The 14,406-nt window shown below is 36.6% G+C and overlaps 1 protein-coding gene across 4 annotated transcripts in view; it reads left to right on the forward strand.

Annotated features, from left to right (window-relative positions):
• The window catches only part of PDS5B (PDS5 cohesin associated factor B), a 99,053-nt gene that overhangs the window by 59,089 nt on the left and 25,558 nt on the right, over positions 1-14,406 (forward strand). For all 4 annotated transcript variants that reach the window (XR_008429262.1, XM_053935044.1, XM_053935046.1 and 1 more), the window contains exons 18-24: positions 103-208; positions 1,836-1,996; positions 2,650-2,773; positions 3,546-3,704; positions 4,488-4,556; positions 8,906-9,042; positions 13,504-13,627. Coding sequence is in view for 3 of the 4 variants with exons in the window: in XM_053935044.1 (XP_053791019.1) it covers positions 103-208; positions 1,836-1,996; positions 2,650-2,773; positions 3,546-3,704; positions 4,488-4,556; positions 8,906-9,042; positions 13,504-13,627 (880 nt within the window). In the remaining variant the exon portion in view is untranslated. The remainder of the gene's footprint in view (positions 1-102; positions 209-1,835; positions 1,997-2,649; positions 2,774-3,545; positions 3,705-4,487; positions 4,557-8,905; positions 9,043-13,503; positions 13,628-14,406) is intronic.

Consider the following 14,406-nt stretch of genomic DNA (forward strand, 5'->3'; position numbering starts at 1 on the left):
AAATAAGTTGCTTTAAATAAGATTGTTTTCACAAGTTTAAAATGTAATCATAAATGGTGGAATTGCAGTAACTACAAGGCCATGTTTTGTTTTCCTCTTCAGTGCCCTTATCAAGCAAGTGAACAAGTCTATAGATGGAACAGCTGATGATGAAGATGAGGGTGTACCTACTGACCAGGCAATCAGAGCAGGTCTTGAATTGCTGAAGGCAAGTATAGTCCTAGTGGCCAGTGAGCATGGGAAACTTTGCAAACAACTTTGTTAAAATAAATTTTTAGTTAGCACTTACTGCTTTTAGTCAAAAGTATATGGTGCCTACCTGGAAGAAACTGGTTTGGGTTTTTGTGCTGTATGCTCTTCTTATGCGGTACATCAGTAAGGTTATTTTTTAAATTATTTAGAAGCTTTTCTGGAAGCCAAAAGTAGTTGCGTGTGAGACAGCAGCAGCGGAGTTTTCGTTATTAGAGCATGAATTCGGCGATCCGTAAATATATACTGTGCTATTGCACATCAGTGCAACAATGTGGTTCTTCTGTGTTCCACATAAGTTGGGGTCTTACCTATTTCAGCTATGAGTAGTCTTGAGACTGAGCTAACATAGCAAACACTGTCAAGTAGTCCAACTGGGGGTTGACTTCAGAGGTCTAAAAATCTAAAGGACTCCCATACTGAAGTTTCCAGAGTATTTTAGATGAACTAAGGACGGAGTAGATTCACCGGAAAGGGTGTGGCTCTTTATCCAGATGTGCACATTTAGATAAAAGTGCACAGGAATGCATCTGAGTAAGAAAGAATTAATCATATTATAAAGGACTGTATACTTGAATGAAGGCTTTCAGGTCAGTATTTACATATTTGTATGAACTGGTGTGACACATTTAAGGAAGGAAGAGGAGTAAGACTGCCCTAAACTAAGAGGTCTATACATCATCAGAATAATATAAAGAGGACAAATATAGGAGTCCAGCATTGGGAATGCCGTGCAATGAAGTGGGAAGGAAGGTAACTTGGTTAAAAGAGAAAACTGCATATGAAGAAGTTTCTAGATTTTGAGGATTGTTTCTCTACCATGGGTCAGAATATTATGTGTAAGGAGGCTAATAATCAACAACCACTTAAAAATTAAGAGAAGACCAAATTTCGGGGAGGATCAGTTGAGGGTTTCTTTATTTCATTTTTTTAACATGGGAGGACTGTCATAACAGAAAACAATCAAGTTCAAGAATCTGAAGGAGAGGTACAGAATCTATTAAGTTGATGTGGAAAGCTTGAGGGACTAGAGACCCTATTGAGTATATCTGTATTGCTAAATTTCACTTCAGAGCAGAATCAGTTTTTCCTCTGAGGAAACAAACATGAAGTCTGGAGGCACACAAGCTGGATTCCTTTCAGAGGTACAAAATTGAGATGGGCTTCAGAAGTACATGTTGTGTTGCATTGGCTAAAGTGGATTTAGTCAGTCTAAAAATACTCTGAAGCAAAACTCCTGAAACATGAATATTGCTTCCTTAGCATCAGTTGTGTTTCTCTTAAGACCTGCTCCTGCTGTGACCCAGTACTTGGTAATGTAGATGTAGCCACTGAGAAGTACATGGTCAGAATAATAGGAGAAGAAACTGAGACTGGGGAAATAATTTAAATCTAATGAGGTAATGTATAAAGGCAGAACTTTAGGAGCTACTAAAGAAATGAAGGGAAATGTGGATCATGAGTCAAAACCAGGGAGAGTATTATAAATGTTCCAGTATGGCAGTGGAAAATTACTCTTGATGAAGTGTCCTAGTATAAGTGGACCTTTAAAAAATGTTAACATGGCTTTCATCATATTTTGGCAGGTACTTTCGTTTACGCACCCTATCTCATTTCATTCAGCGGAAACTTTTGAATCTCTCCTGGCTTGCTTGAAAATGGATGATGAAAAAGTGGCAGAAGCTGCATTACAAATTTTCAAAAATACAGGAAGTAAAATTGAAGAAGACTTTCCTCACATACGATCGTAAGTTGTGTATCTTACTCTGAGCAGTGATCTTTACTGTATAGGATTTTGGAAGTTCTCACTCTTCCTTTCATCTGCGGTAACATTTTTCTGCATTCTTTTGGAAGTATTACTTCCAAAAAGAGATTTTGAAAAACTAAATTGTAGTGCTTTTTGAAGAAAGGAAGTGAAATGAATATACCAAAGTAGTGACAGCTGGTATGTCACTCATGCCACTATAATTTGTATTGTTACATTGTTGCCCTTCAGAATTACATACTCTTTCCTAGGTTATATATATATATATATATATATATATATATATATATATATGCGCAGTGTAAAAACATCCCTTGCAATTTAATGGTAATATGTAGGCAAAAATATTTCCAAAAGAACATTTAGTACCTGTGCCTGTTTTACCACATAATATTTTATCAACAAAATTAGGGTTTTTTTGCTTACAAGTTATGTAAATAATTTTTTCTTCTTTTTTTTTTTTTTTTGAAGATATTATGCAAACAAAAGCAATTAGTGCTTTTGCAGAAATGTTTTGGTTTTTATATTTGTATCTGTACTTCTTTGTTAGTTTGAAATTTTGGAAGATTTTCAGTTTGTGAAATTATTTATCTCTTGGTCTGTTTGTCTATTTGTTTTGTTACACAACTGTTTAGTGCTTTGCTTCCAGTATTGCATCATAAAGCTAAAAAGGGACCCCCTCGTCAAGCCAAGTATGCTATTCACTGCATCCATGCAATATTTTCCAGCAAAGAAACACAGTTTGCACAGATATTTGAGGTAACATTAAATACTTAAGCTACTTTTACTGATCTTTTATATTGCATATGTAAACTAAGGGATTGTTAGTTGCAAGTTGTAGCAGATTTAGGAAATAAGTTTTTCTCCTTTCCTTTTCTTCTTACATGATTTTGGCCTGAAGAATGGTAGTAGAGGGTGTTCTTGTGTCTCATGATTAGTCATATTTTAGGTTATGTATTTTAAGAGCTGATAGAGTAGAACCAATTGTTAGGTGTGTACTAGAACCATGAACTATTTATGGAAAGAAGAACCATATGCTACTCCTTATCCCTGTTGAAAATTGTCAAAAGTATTGAAATGATTGTAGAAGTTATGGAAAACTGAATTGTGGTACAGACTAAATAAATTTTATAGCTGTACCTGCAAATGTACTTTTTAATTAGTAGCCATCAGCCTCTTATCTTGAAGGCTGAATCATTGTCCATTACTGGAATTGCTAGCTTGAGATGTAGTTCTCCCACAAGAAAGTAGGATTTTAATCCATTGTTTCCTAAATGGTCATGCTTGAGTTGTCACTTTTTGAACTATCCAGAGGTGATAAATGCTATGTCTGTCATTTTGACATTTCCTCTGACTCGAGGAAGACTTGATGGGTTGGTGAACGTATCTTTAAAGTTGAATAATCAATAGTTCTTTTGAAATTGTATTTCTGAAGGAGACATGGACAACTTGGTACGAAGCTGTCATTCCCAGCCCCTCAGTAAGACACATATTGTATCAGTAATACCTGAATTTGTTGCCTTTTTTTTAGCCGCTGCATAAAAGTCTGGATCCAAGCAATTTTGAGCACCTCATTACACCATTGGTTACTATTGGCCATATAGCCATGCTTGCACCTGACCAATTTGCCGCCCCCTTGAAATCTTTGGTTGCTACTTTTATTGTCAAAGATTTGCTAATGAATGATAGGGTGAGTATTTTTTAAATCTTATATTAAGAGTATGCTTTTTCTCTAGTATCATACTCATCAAGTGCTTGGGAGAATATTTGGCACGCTGATTCTGCTTTTTGTATATGGTAGTCTTTTGATTTCCTCATGTAGTTTGACTCCATTCAAAACCCATGGTACAGGTAAGGAGAGTTCTACTAATTTAGGAATCTTAAAAAAGTGATGAGCTGCATAGCACAACATTTCATCACTCATGACTTGGCCTTTATTAAAAAGGGGAAAATTGTTATGGCTTTACTCTGTTTCTTATCTTGAGTGAGTTGTGATTTTTAGGAAGTATATTACATTTGAAATTAAAATACACTATTTAAATGGAAGACTGAATTTCAATTTTTTGAACAATTTTGTATTGATTCTAAAGTGATTATGAAGTCCAAAAAATGAACTCATGCATTGTTTGAAATTGCTTAGGGAAAGATACACTGTCTAAAACAGTAAAATGTGTGTGAGGTTCCAATCTACTGGATATGGAAAAACTGTTATTTTTCAAAGCAATGGCTATTACGCCCTAAAGGAATAGTTTTCAGGTAATAACAACAACCCATCCCATTACTAATCTTAAATTTGCTGATTCTTGGATAGTGAGATAAGTCACTTCTGTTGTGGTTACTTCTGTAAGGTACAGGAGGCATACAGCTGACCAGGGAGTGCTGCTGTATTGTTTCCAGAAGCAAACAGGAAAGAGGAGGTTACAAGTTTCACTGAAGAGTAACAGTACAATAACAAATGTAACATTTTGTTTAGCTTCCAGGAAAGAAGACAACAAAACTTTGGGTCCCAGATGAAGAAGTGTCTCCTGAAACCCTTGTTAAAGTGAGTAGCATGTACTATGTTTTCCTGTCTATTATGTTTATAATATTTAATAAGGATTTGTTCTTGGGAACATACTTTTAAATTATTATTTTATGCATAAATTTCCATACACACTTCATTAAGTTTTTACATAAGCTCTTTCTAGGTGTAGTTTTGCTTTCTGACACTTGACTGTGATGATAACTAGATTACTTATAGTAAAATTATTTTTCCCCTCCTCTTCAATGTAGGAGATAAGTAGTATAGAAATTTTGTTAAAAGTCTTTCCTTTTTCTGTTGAATTTTTATGCCATTCCAAGAAACTTTCAGTGTTGTTTCGGAAGAAGAAAAATGAGGTTTGGATTTGTCAGTTTCCTCAAACGAATAAATCTGTTACCTTGTTTATTTTTCTGTGTTTGCAATGTGTATTAGATAAAAACCTGGATTTAAGAAAAAAATCACTTTAAAATGGTGGGGGGTTTATTTTGATACTTTACTTAAAAATGTCATCTCAAGCTTTTTCTTATTTTGGAGTAAGTGTAATACATTCTCTGTACTCTGTAAGAGATACTGTCAGTCAATTTTTCAATGAATTAGAAATAGACTCATGATGTGGAAAATCTATTCCTATACCTGTATTTTGTTTTTAAATACCCTTCAGAATAGGGTATCTATAGAATAGATTTTTGCTTTCACTCCTTTCAGAATGAGATGCTTGTCTTTTATAGTATGCTCTATGTTATATCAGTTGTTTAGTTTCTAATGTCTTCTGAGTAGAGTGGCTCTGGTTTTAAAAAGTTCTTTGCCTTCTCTCAAAATTGTTAAACGCTTCTCAGCAGACCTTCTTTTCTGCTAGATTAGTAAGTACTTTGCTTTGCAGTGTGGTACAGAACACTTTACTGGAAAGGCTTGGCTTTTTTTGAAGTTGATTCGTTGCTTTTAGTTTTTTGACTCCACAAAGGATATTTTTCATATTTGTCCAACTCTGTAGTTACACAGTATACTCCCAAAATTGTTAAAAGAATGCACCTTTGTTTTAATTTAATGAGGTGCTAATTTTAAATAGACATGATTTCACTTGAGTGATTATACATGTAACTTGAAGTAGTAAATATTAATTGTTTTTCTTGATTATTTTAAATGATTTGTGAAGCTGTAATAACGCTCTAAAATGTACTTTTATATTGATAAAATTTCTCATACATTTGGCTATTTGGAAGGGAATTAACCTGCAGAAATTCTTAAGGCAATTTGCAGTTGAAGCCAAGCCTGAAAACTGTAAGAAGAATTTATTTGCAGGTGAAAACAGGTTATTGTGAAAATTGATTTGCAAATTTAATTAGCATTTATTACTACTGCGGAGCTTAAACTTAATGTATGCTCTAGACCATGCCATTAGTTTATAAATTATTTCTCTCTGATAGTGTACTTTTCTTCACTCTGGTTTTACAAGCCTCTTTTTCATTTTGTAACATTATTATATATCTATTGGGGATTTAAAAACTACCAAGTTGGTGCATGAAAGTGGGAAGGACTGCTGAAAACTAAATTTTAGTATTGTCCAGCCTAGCAGATGTAGACTGATACAGGATAACCTTAGTTTTGGGTGCTAAACCTTGTGTGGAAGGCTCTCTGCAGAGAAGTGTTTCAGTACAGTATTAACTATGAATTGGATTAATGATTGTATGAGTTAGACTGGAGTTCCTAGGCCTGGCACTTGAGTTCTAAAGCAATTGTCTGTCTTGGCAGTGACCTGTAATGTGTACTGTGCACCATGCAGCGGATTGAGACTTGTGTAGTAGCAATGATATTTCTTGTTTCTTTCTATATAACTGGAATATAAGGTTTTTAATACTATTTCTCTATGCTCAAACTGGGCTTTGTTTTGTTTTCCACTACTGACAAACTTGTAGCCTTTGTGGCTCTGAAACCTCAGGCAGTAGAAACCGTAGCCAGCTGTTGCCATAATGGTGATGTAGTTGGAAGACAGTGTTGTCTTTGATATGGCTATATCTCATTTTCACTTTCTTTTCATGTTGTGTAAAATAATTTTTCATCTCAGAGGACAATTCTAGGCTCGTGGAACATGAATTGAAACAAGAACTTCAGACTGAATATGAGGAAAAGCCTGTGAACAGTCAGACTATGCAACAGGTAGCAAGAGGTTGCAGGTTGCCAAGAGAGCCTGTGCAGTCTTCATTCTTGGAGGGCTTTAGACACCACAGTGCATAAAACTGAGACCAATGTGGTGTGATTTCATAGCTGACCTTCCTTTGAGCAGGAGATTGAACCGGAAACCTCCTAACACTCCTTCCCACTGGAATTATCTTTTAATAGCTAGACTGTTTGGTTGCAAAGGGAGAATTTAAAATATGACAGCAGTCCAAACTCATGTTTAACAAAGTCTTTGGGTAATCAGTAATAGTGACTGGGGGAATTCTCATGCCCTGTACTAATTTCATGGGAATGCTTAATTCTGAATGGTTGCTGGAATGTCATCATATCATTAACGCCAGCAAAGAAATAGGGAAACTAGTGGGGTCAGACAAAAATTCTGAAGGAGGTGGGACTGGGACTTGACTACATGGAAGGAAGACTAGAATAGGTTTGGATAATAACACTGGGGAAAAGACATTATGGAGGGAATTACTAGAAGCCAAGATTGAAACTGAAATTGGTCAGGGGACAAGGTAGCCTGTATCTGTTCCCTGGCTGAATGTGTCATTTATTTGGAGACCAAGGAGAGCTGTTATATTTCCATCCTCCCAACAAATGGGAGGCACTAATGGTTACAAGTCCTGGTTATGACATGAAGAAACTGAATTTGTGAGCTATGAAAAAATCTGATGCTATTATTATTATATTACAATTATTATATTGGGTTATGACATGAAGAAACTGAATTTGTGAGCTATGAAAAAAATCTGATGCTATTATTATTATATTACAATTATTATATTGGGTTTGATGCTATTAAAATCTTCTGGCACATACTTAGAGCTGTTCCAGTGGAAGACCCTTTGAGAGTGAGGGCAAAACAAATTCTGCTTCTCAGACTCCATTTGCATTTTGAGTTCTGGAGTGACAGACATCCTGCAGCTTACTGGTATTATCCAATAAGGTGGAGCAAGCGGACTACAGTCCTAAAAACTAAACTCACATAGAAGTGATAGTCCTAGAACTGAGATCTGACGGGACCATTTTGGTCAGTTCGTTTCAAGGAGTAGATCAATTATGCTATGATAAATTTAATTCGTTGATATTGTGAATGCTTATATAAAAGTTACTAGAATTGCTTTTCCCACTAATGAGAATATTTGAAGTTACCATATATGAAAAGTGTAAGTTTTCTAAAGCTTTTGGGTTTTGATCTTCAGAGTTCATTATTTTGTTTTGGTTTCTTTTTTGGTTTCCTTTCTTTTTTCCCAAAGGACATCTGTGTGATTTAGATGAGCATTTTTATTTTGCTGTAAGAAGATACTATTTTTTTTTGTTTTCTTTATTGTCTTTGCTGTCATATGAAAGGAAAATGAAAGGATAAAGGGATTCAAATACTAAAACAAACTTAATCTCCAAATTAATGTTTTATTTTCACTAAAGAAATGTGAAATTATTCAGTGTTTCATGATAGTTGCTGGATTCTGCATACTAGCAGAAGCTTGCCTCAAAACACTTGATGTTTCCATTGGCAAAACCAAGTTATCCCTCCCCGACTTTGAGGCTTTTCTTTAAATAGCTGTGAAAACAGTGTTATTTACTAGGGTAAGTTATTGTAGTACAGATTGCTGCTCTTAACAGTCAAGATGTCTATTAAGTGTTTTTTCAAGTACGTGTCTTAAATTTAAACTCAAATATGACATAGATAAATAGAGAATATATAGGGCACAGGAATTTAACACCAAGGTCATGGGTTCAGTCGTCATATGGTTCATTCACTGGACTTGTTGATCCTTGTGAGTCCCTTCCAACAAAGATGAAAATGTGTTCTGCTTTTTGATCCAGTAACATTTTCTTAGCAAGTATAAACTGTTTGGCCTATTTCACAGTATTTAATGGATGTAAGCTCAATTAAGAAAATGTTTTCAAAGGACAAAATGTGATTGCTTTTAGAAGAAGCAGCTCAAACTTGGACTAAATGTATAATTTTTATTTGCTGTAATACATGATTAAAACTTTCAGTGAAAAGTTGCTGTCTAGTGAGAGTATGTCTGGTTATCTTTCAGTATTTAAATTATGTTTTGCAGTCCTGACAGACATATGTTTGTACCAGCAAAAAGCACTTGGAAAAATACTATGTGATTAAATTAAAGATTATTTTAAAAATGAGGCTTATGATATGATTTAACATTTTGGTATAAATTTTTTTTCAGATTCAGGCCATCAAGATGATGGTTCGATGGTTGCTAGGAATGAAGAACAACCACAGCAAGTCAGGTACTTCTACTCTGAGATTGTTAACAACAATATTACACAGTGATGGAGATTTAACAGAGCAGGGGAAAATAAGGTATGTAACAGATGGTGATGTTTTCATGTCTGTGATGATGGAGTGGGGGAAGAGTTTTAATTGAAGTAGTGTTTAAACTATTCTGCTAGACTGCTTAACAATTTATACATTTTATTTCGTAAGATGTGATAGTAAGCTTGGCTGGTTCCTACGTAAGTTTGCTGCGTCTCAGGTTTTGTAACACTGTACACACAGCTGAATTTTAGGCTTAATATTCTTGCTTTTATTTATCCCTTCAATAGGCCATTACTCACATAGCAGGAATAAACTGCGCAACTTCCTCCTTCCCACTGAAAATTGGTTTTGATTTTTTATGCAGCTTGCTGTTCCTGGTGTACCAATTGCTGTGTATGCTAAATGCCAATAGGTGGGCTTTCTACTAAAGAATAATAGTGTGTTGTATAAACCAGGTGGAAATACTTAGTACACAAGACACTTCTGCTTGGAGGCAGGCTAATCTACCTTGAGGTCTCTAGAAGTGAAAGCAAGAAGGAAATGTGTAAACAGGATTAAATCTCTAAATAAGTTACCTTTTAGGTGACTTTTAGACAACTTGTTTTTCTGGGTATCTTAATCCTCTGTGGTAGGAAAAGTGACAAGTTGTCAGCTGCTATTGCTTGCTAAGCATTGAAAATTTATGTCTACAAAAGCCATTAAGGGCTTGGATAGATTGTGCCAGTATGTTTAAAAAGGTTCTGATTTTCAGGTAGAGCTAATGTTATACAGTAGTTATGCAGAAAGAACCATATTGTGTGTGCAAAATTGCAAATCTGGAAGCTGTCTAGTATATTATCTTTGTAGCAATTATGTAGTCTGTTCCAAAGTTCTTTGTAAACAATTGTTTTATAGTTTTAAGTTCTGTAATGTGACCATTCATGGCAGTTGCCAGGGAGTTGAGTGGCAGTAATTCAGCTTTTCAGCACGACTACTTGGAGCACATGGTTGGCTTATGCAGTAGTTAGTGAATAGATCAGTTCTGTGGACCCTGTGTCTTTTCATGCTTGGAATGATGATTCCTTACTGTGCATGTTTCAGAAATTTAATTTTCCCACTCCTTTTCTACTCAAAAAGTAATTATATAAACTAGAAACTTTATATAATGATGTGATCAGCTATTCATTTTTAAATAAAGTTAATGGATGGTTAGGGAGGGATCCTTTCAGGGTAGGGAGAAAGCTGCAGTGACATATGATGTTGCTGTGGAGGTAACTCTTCATCTCCAGAGCTTGGAGCTCTGCCTAGGGATGGATGTTGAGCCCATGGAGAGCTTATGGGTTAAGACTGAAGAGCAGATTGTTCTGGGTAACATCCTGGTGAGTGTCTGCTGTGGGACCCCTGACCAGGAAGAGGCAGTGGATGAGGCCTTTAAACAACTGAATACAACGTAATGTATGCAGTCTTTGGCCTTTGTGGGGAACCTCTCTGATATCTGCTGCAAGAGCAACACAGCATAACGATCCAGGGCAGCATCAATGACAACTTTTGACACAACTGGTAGAGGAAAAGGGGCTCTCTGCTGGACCTCATACTTGCCAGCAAAGAGGGGCTTACTGGGGATGTGAAGGTTGAAGTCAGCCTTGGCTATAATGACCCTAAGATGGTGAAGTTCAAAATCCTGAGGTCAAAAAGGGGATCAGAAGGAAGATTGGACTGGACTTCAGGAGAACAATCTTGGGTCTCTACAAGAATGTGTGTATCCCATAGGATAAGGCCTGGAGGGAAGAAGAGCCTAAGAAAGCTAATTACTTAGTATTAAAAAATCACCCCTCAGTACTCAAGAGTGATCACAGCAGAAAAAGTGGATGGATACTTCAGCAAACTGTACCTGGATGAGCAAGGTGCTCCTGGCAAAATTCAAACACAAAAAGAGGGATTGGGAGCAGCCCTGCAGAGTAGTGCTTGGGGACACTGGTGGAGGAAAGTGTGGCCATGAGCCAACAATGTGTGCTTACATCCCAGAAAGCCAGCTGTGTCCTGGGCCACATCAAAAGAAGCGTGGCTAGCAGGTCGAGGGATTTGATTCTGCCTCTTAGCTCTCTCTGAGAATGAGACCCTACGCAAAGTACTGCACCCAGCTCTGGGGTTCTCAGCACAGGAAACACATGGACCTGGTGGAGCATTTTCAGAGAAGGGTCTCAAAAACAGTCAGAGGGCTGGAGCACTTTTATGTGGAAAGGCTGAATGAACTGGAGTTGTTCAGCCTGGAGAAGGGTCTAGGGAGTCCTTATTGTGACCTGTCATTACTTAAAGGGAGCCTGTAGATAGAAGGAAGATGTTTTTTTTACAGTAAGGGTGATGAAACACTGAAACAGGATGCCCAGGGAGATAATAGCTGCTCCATCCCTAGAAACATTCAAGGTCAAGTTGCACAGGCCTCCAAGTACCTGCTCATTGCAGGGGGCTGGACTAGATGAGCTTTAACTGTCCCTTCTGGCCCCAACTATTCTATGGTTGCATGAAGTATACAGAGGGAGGAAGCAGAGGTGGGTAATCTGGCAGGAATACAGGGAACACCATCTGAGATACAGTTAGGAAAGCCAAATCCCAAATGGGATAAAATCTAGTGAGAAGTGACAAAGGCAACCAGAAGAGCTTCTCTAAGTAAATAAATGACAAAAGGAAGACTAGGGAAAATGTGCACCCACTGCTGAATGAGGCAAGAGCCCTGTTGACAGGACATGTAATAATTATTTTATGATTCTCACTATTGCTTTTCAGGAGAGCTCCAAACTGGTAGAAGGGCCAGTCTGTTGTCTCTGTGTGAGCAGTGCTGCTTACATTTACAATTACTCTCAAAACCTGAAGCAGAGGAGATGATGTCTCAGGCCTGTTAGTTCTGCATGGAACTTGCTGACACTTCCTGACCTTTGTTCTTCACCCATTGAGTGCAATAAGGATATCTTCTTTCTGACAATGCTTACTGCATCCCTTATGTGCAAACCTGATACTGCTCCTTCTGACTTCAAGTAGGCTTTGAAAAGAGTAAAATTGTCCATTCAGTACAGAACATAACCTTTTAGATTGTACTTGATGTGAGGTCATTCTGTGTGAGTCAATTTTAGTGTTCATGGCTTGCACTTGTCTTTTAAACACTGTTTAAGAATCTGCTAAGCATAATTGAATTAAGTGAAAGTGGCAGGGCTCAGGAGCCTTTGATGCTGTTGAGGCCATCAGTCATGTTGTAATCTTCTCAGTGTTGTTGCCCTCATCAGCCCTAAAAGTGACTCTGCCTGTATGCCTCTTGAAATCCATACAACTCTACCTTTCAGTGACAGTGTAAGGGAATTTTTTTTTTTTTTTTTACTTCAAAGCATGGTTCAGCCTGGAGTGTCAGGTGAAGGCAAGGTCCCATTTGGACAACAAATCCCTTCTCGTGTTCATCCTTCACACTTTGAAGTAGTAGGATTGATGACTTTCTTGAGTTGCTTTTAAATCAACAACTGATTTCTTCAAGATGTTAATCACGTGTAGGTTAAATTCACCAGTCTTGTATTTTTCTAATATCTAATTTTATCAATAAACAGTATCTCAACTGTCCTTTCCAAGTCTTTCTTTTTAATTTTATAAGTCATAAATAGTCCTACAAAATTCAAGATTATACAAATTTTCTGTTTGTGGTTATGTAGAACAGCTAGATTTAATCTTGCATATCTTTGTAGTATCTTTGATTTTAGTCAATACTAAGCATAAAATAGGACAATTTCAGTATCAGAGGATGCTAGCAGTTGCTGAAAGTATTGCTATTAGATGTGAAGTTGAATTGAGATTTTCTTGAAATGCCATCTGCATTTTTTCACAAACTAATGCTCACCAAGAGAAAAATTATTAAAAACCTTTTGGAGTTTCAAATATCATAGTTCTGTGCTATAGAAAATTTGCCACATATCTGATAGACAGCGTTTTCAGTGGTTGCATTCAAAGGACATTTTGCTATTGTCTTAAAATAAAATTCACTTAATCATGTATTACAGTGTCTAATTAATCTTAATTTATGTTGGCCTGAAGCATGGATTTTGAGCTAGAAAAGTTTGGCAACTTTGGGGACTAGAAATAAGCGGGCTACTTCTTTGGCAGGACTCTCCTGCTGAAGGGGGACCAGCAAGCTGAACAGAAGTATCTTACTGCTAGATGTGGTCTCTGAGGGGCAGTATGCCCTGTCTTGGCTCAATTCACAGCTAGAACTGTTTCACAAACTTTTAGGAAGTTTGATTGAAAATTTTTATTGCCAGGTTGGGACCAGGTAATGGTAAGTGGGAATAGGCTATAAAATGTGGTGCCATGAAAATTATTTTGGGTTTGAAATTGCTTCTTCTAGCATGGGGGTGGCTAAGTTCACAGAAACTTCTTTCCTTTGAAGTACTTGTTTTTCCAGTGATGCAAACTTATTAGATTTAGTTAAGTCAAATAATTACATAATTTTTTTACTAATTAACCTTCACAATCCATGTGCTTGTTTTTCAGTAAACCTGACATGTCTCGCTTGAGGCTGGCTGCAGGGAATGCTATTGTGAAGTTGGCACAAGAACCTTGTTACCACGAAATCATCACCTTAGAACAATACCAGCTGTGTGCACTAGCCATAAATGTAAGGAAATTTGTTGGGAGTTGTGGGTTATCAGGAGATGTATGAGTATATAGTTGTTTGTTCTGTATGTTATTTCTGTGAATCTGGTTTTATGCAATATATTCAGCCTTGGCAGGAAATTATTTCTCCATTACATAATCTTGAAAACTCATTGTAGATGAGAATTAGATCTGTAGTACTGGGCTGTCAGTTGGGGGAATACTTAGAGTAGTCAAATGTTAGAATACTGGTAAACTAAGAAATGCAGGATGCATTTAAGTAATACCCCAGCTGCCTTATAATATTACTAGAAGTTAAAATGAGATGATGTAAAGTATGTTGAACTGTGGTGAAAACAGTCACCTTGGTTTCTCAATACTTGGGTAGAATACATTTGGAATGCAGAGGTCTGCAAAAATAATTAACATACTTCAAATATTAGAAGAAATAGAGAGATATTCCTTAGCAGATGCTGGAATTTTCATCCTTAACTTCTGCCTGTGAACCCATAGTAAGGAAATAACTCAAATTTTAAGTAGAGATATAGGGACCCTCTCTATTTCTGGCTTGTAGGCTTAGCAAATTGTACAGAAATTGATTCATACCCCAAGAGTAAGGTGGTCATGAAGAGACTTCCGTTGGTGTTATTTGTGTAGCTGCTGGTATTCTCCTGGCTTTCCAGAAGTCAAGAAATCCTCTGGAATGCCATTTTAAATCTTAATTCCTGTGTCCAGCTAAAAGCTGCAACCCATTTTAAATGTCAGAAGACTATAAATTGGCATTTAATGTTAGAAAATACA

This window comes from Vidua chalybeata, chromosome 2 (genome assembly GCF_026979565.1).
Source record: "Vidua chalybeata isolate OUT-0048 chromosome 2, bVidCha1 merged haplotype, whole genome shotgun sequence".
Lineage (NCBI taxonomy): Eukaryota > Metazoa > Chordata > Aves > Passeriformes > Viduidae > Vidua > Vidua chalybeata.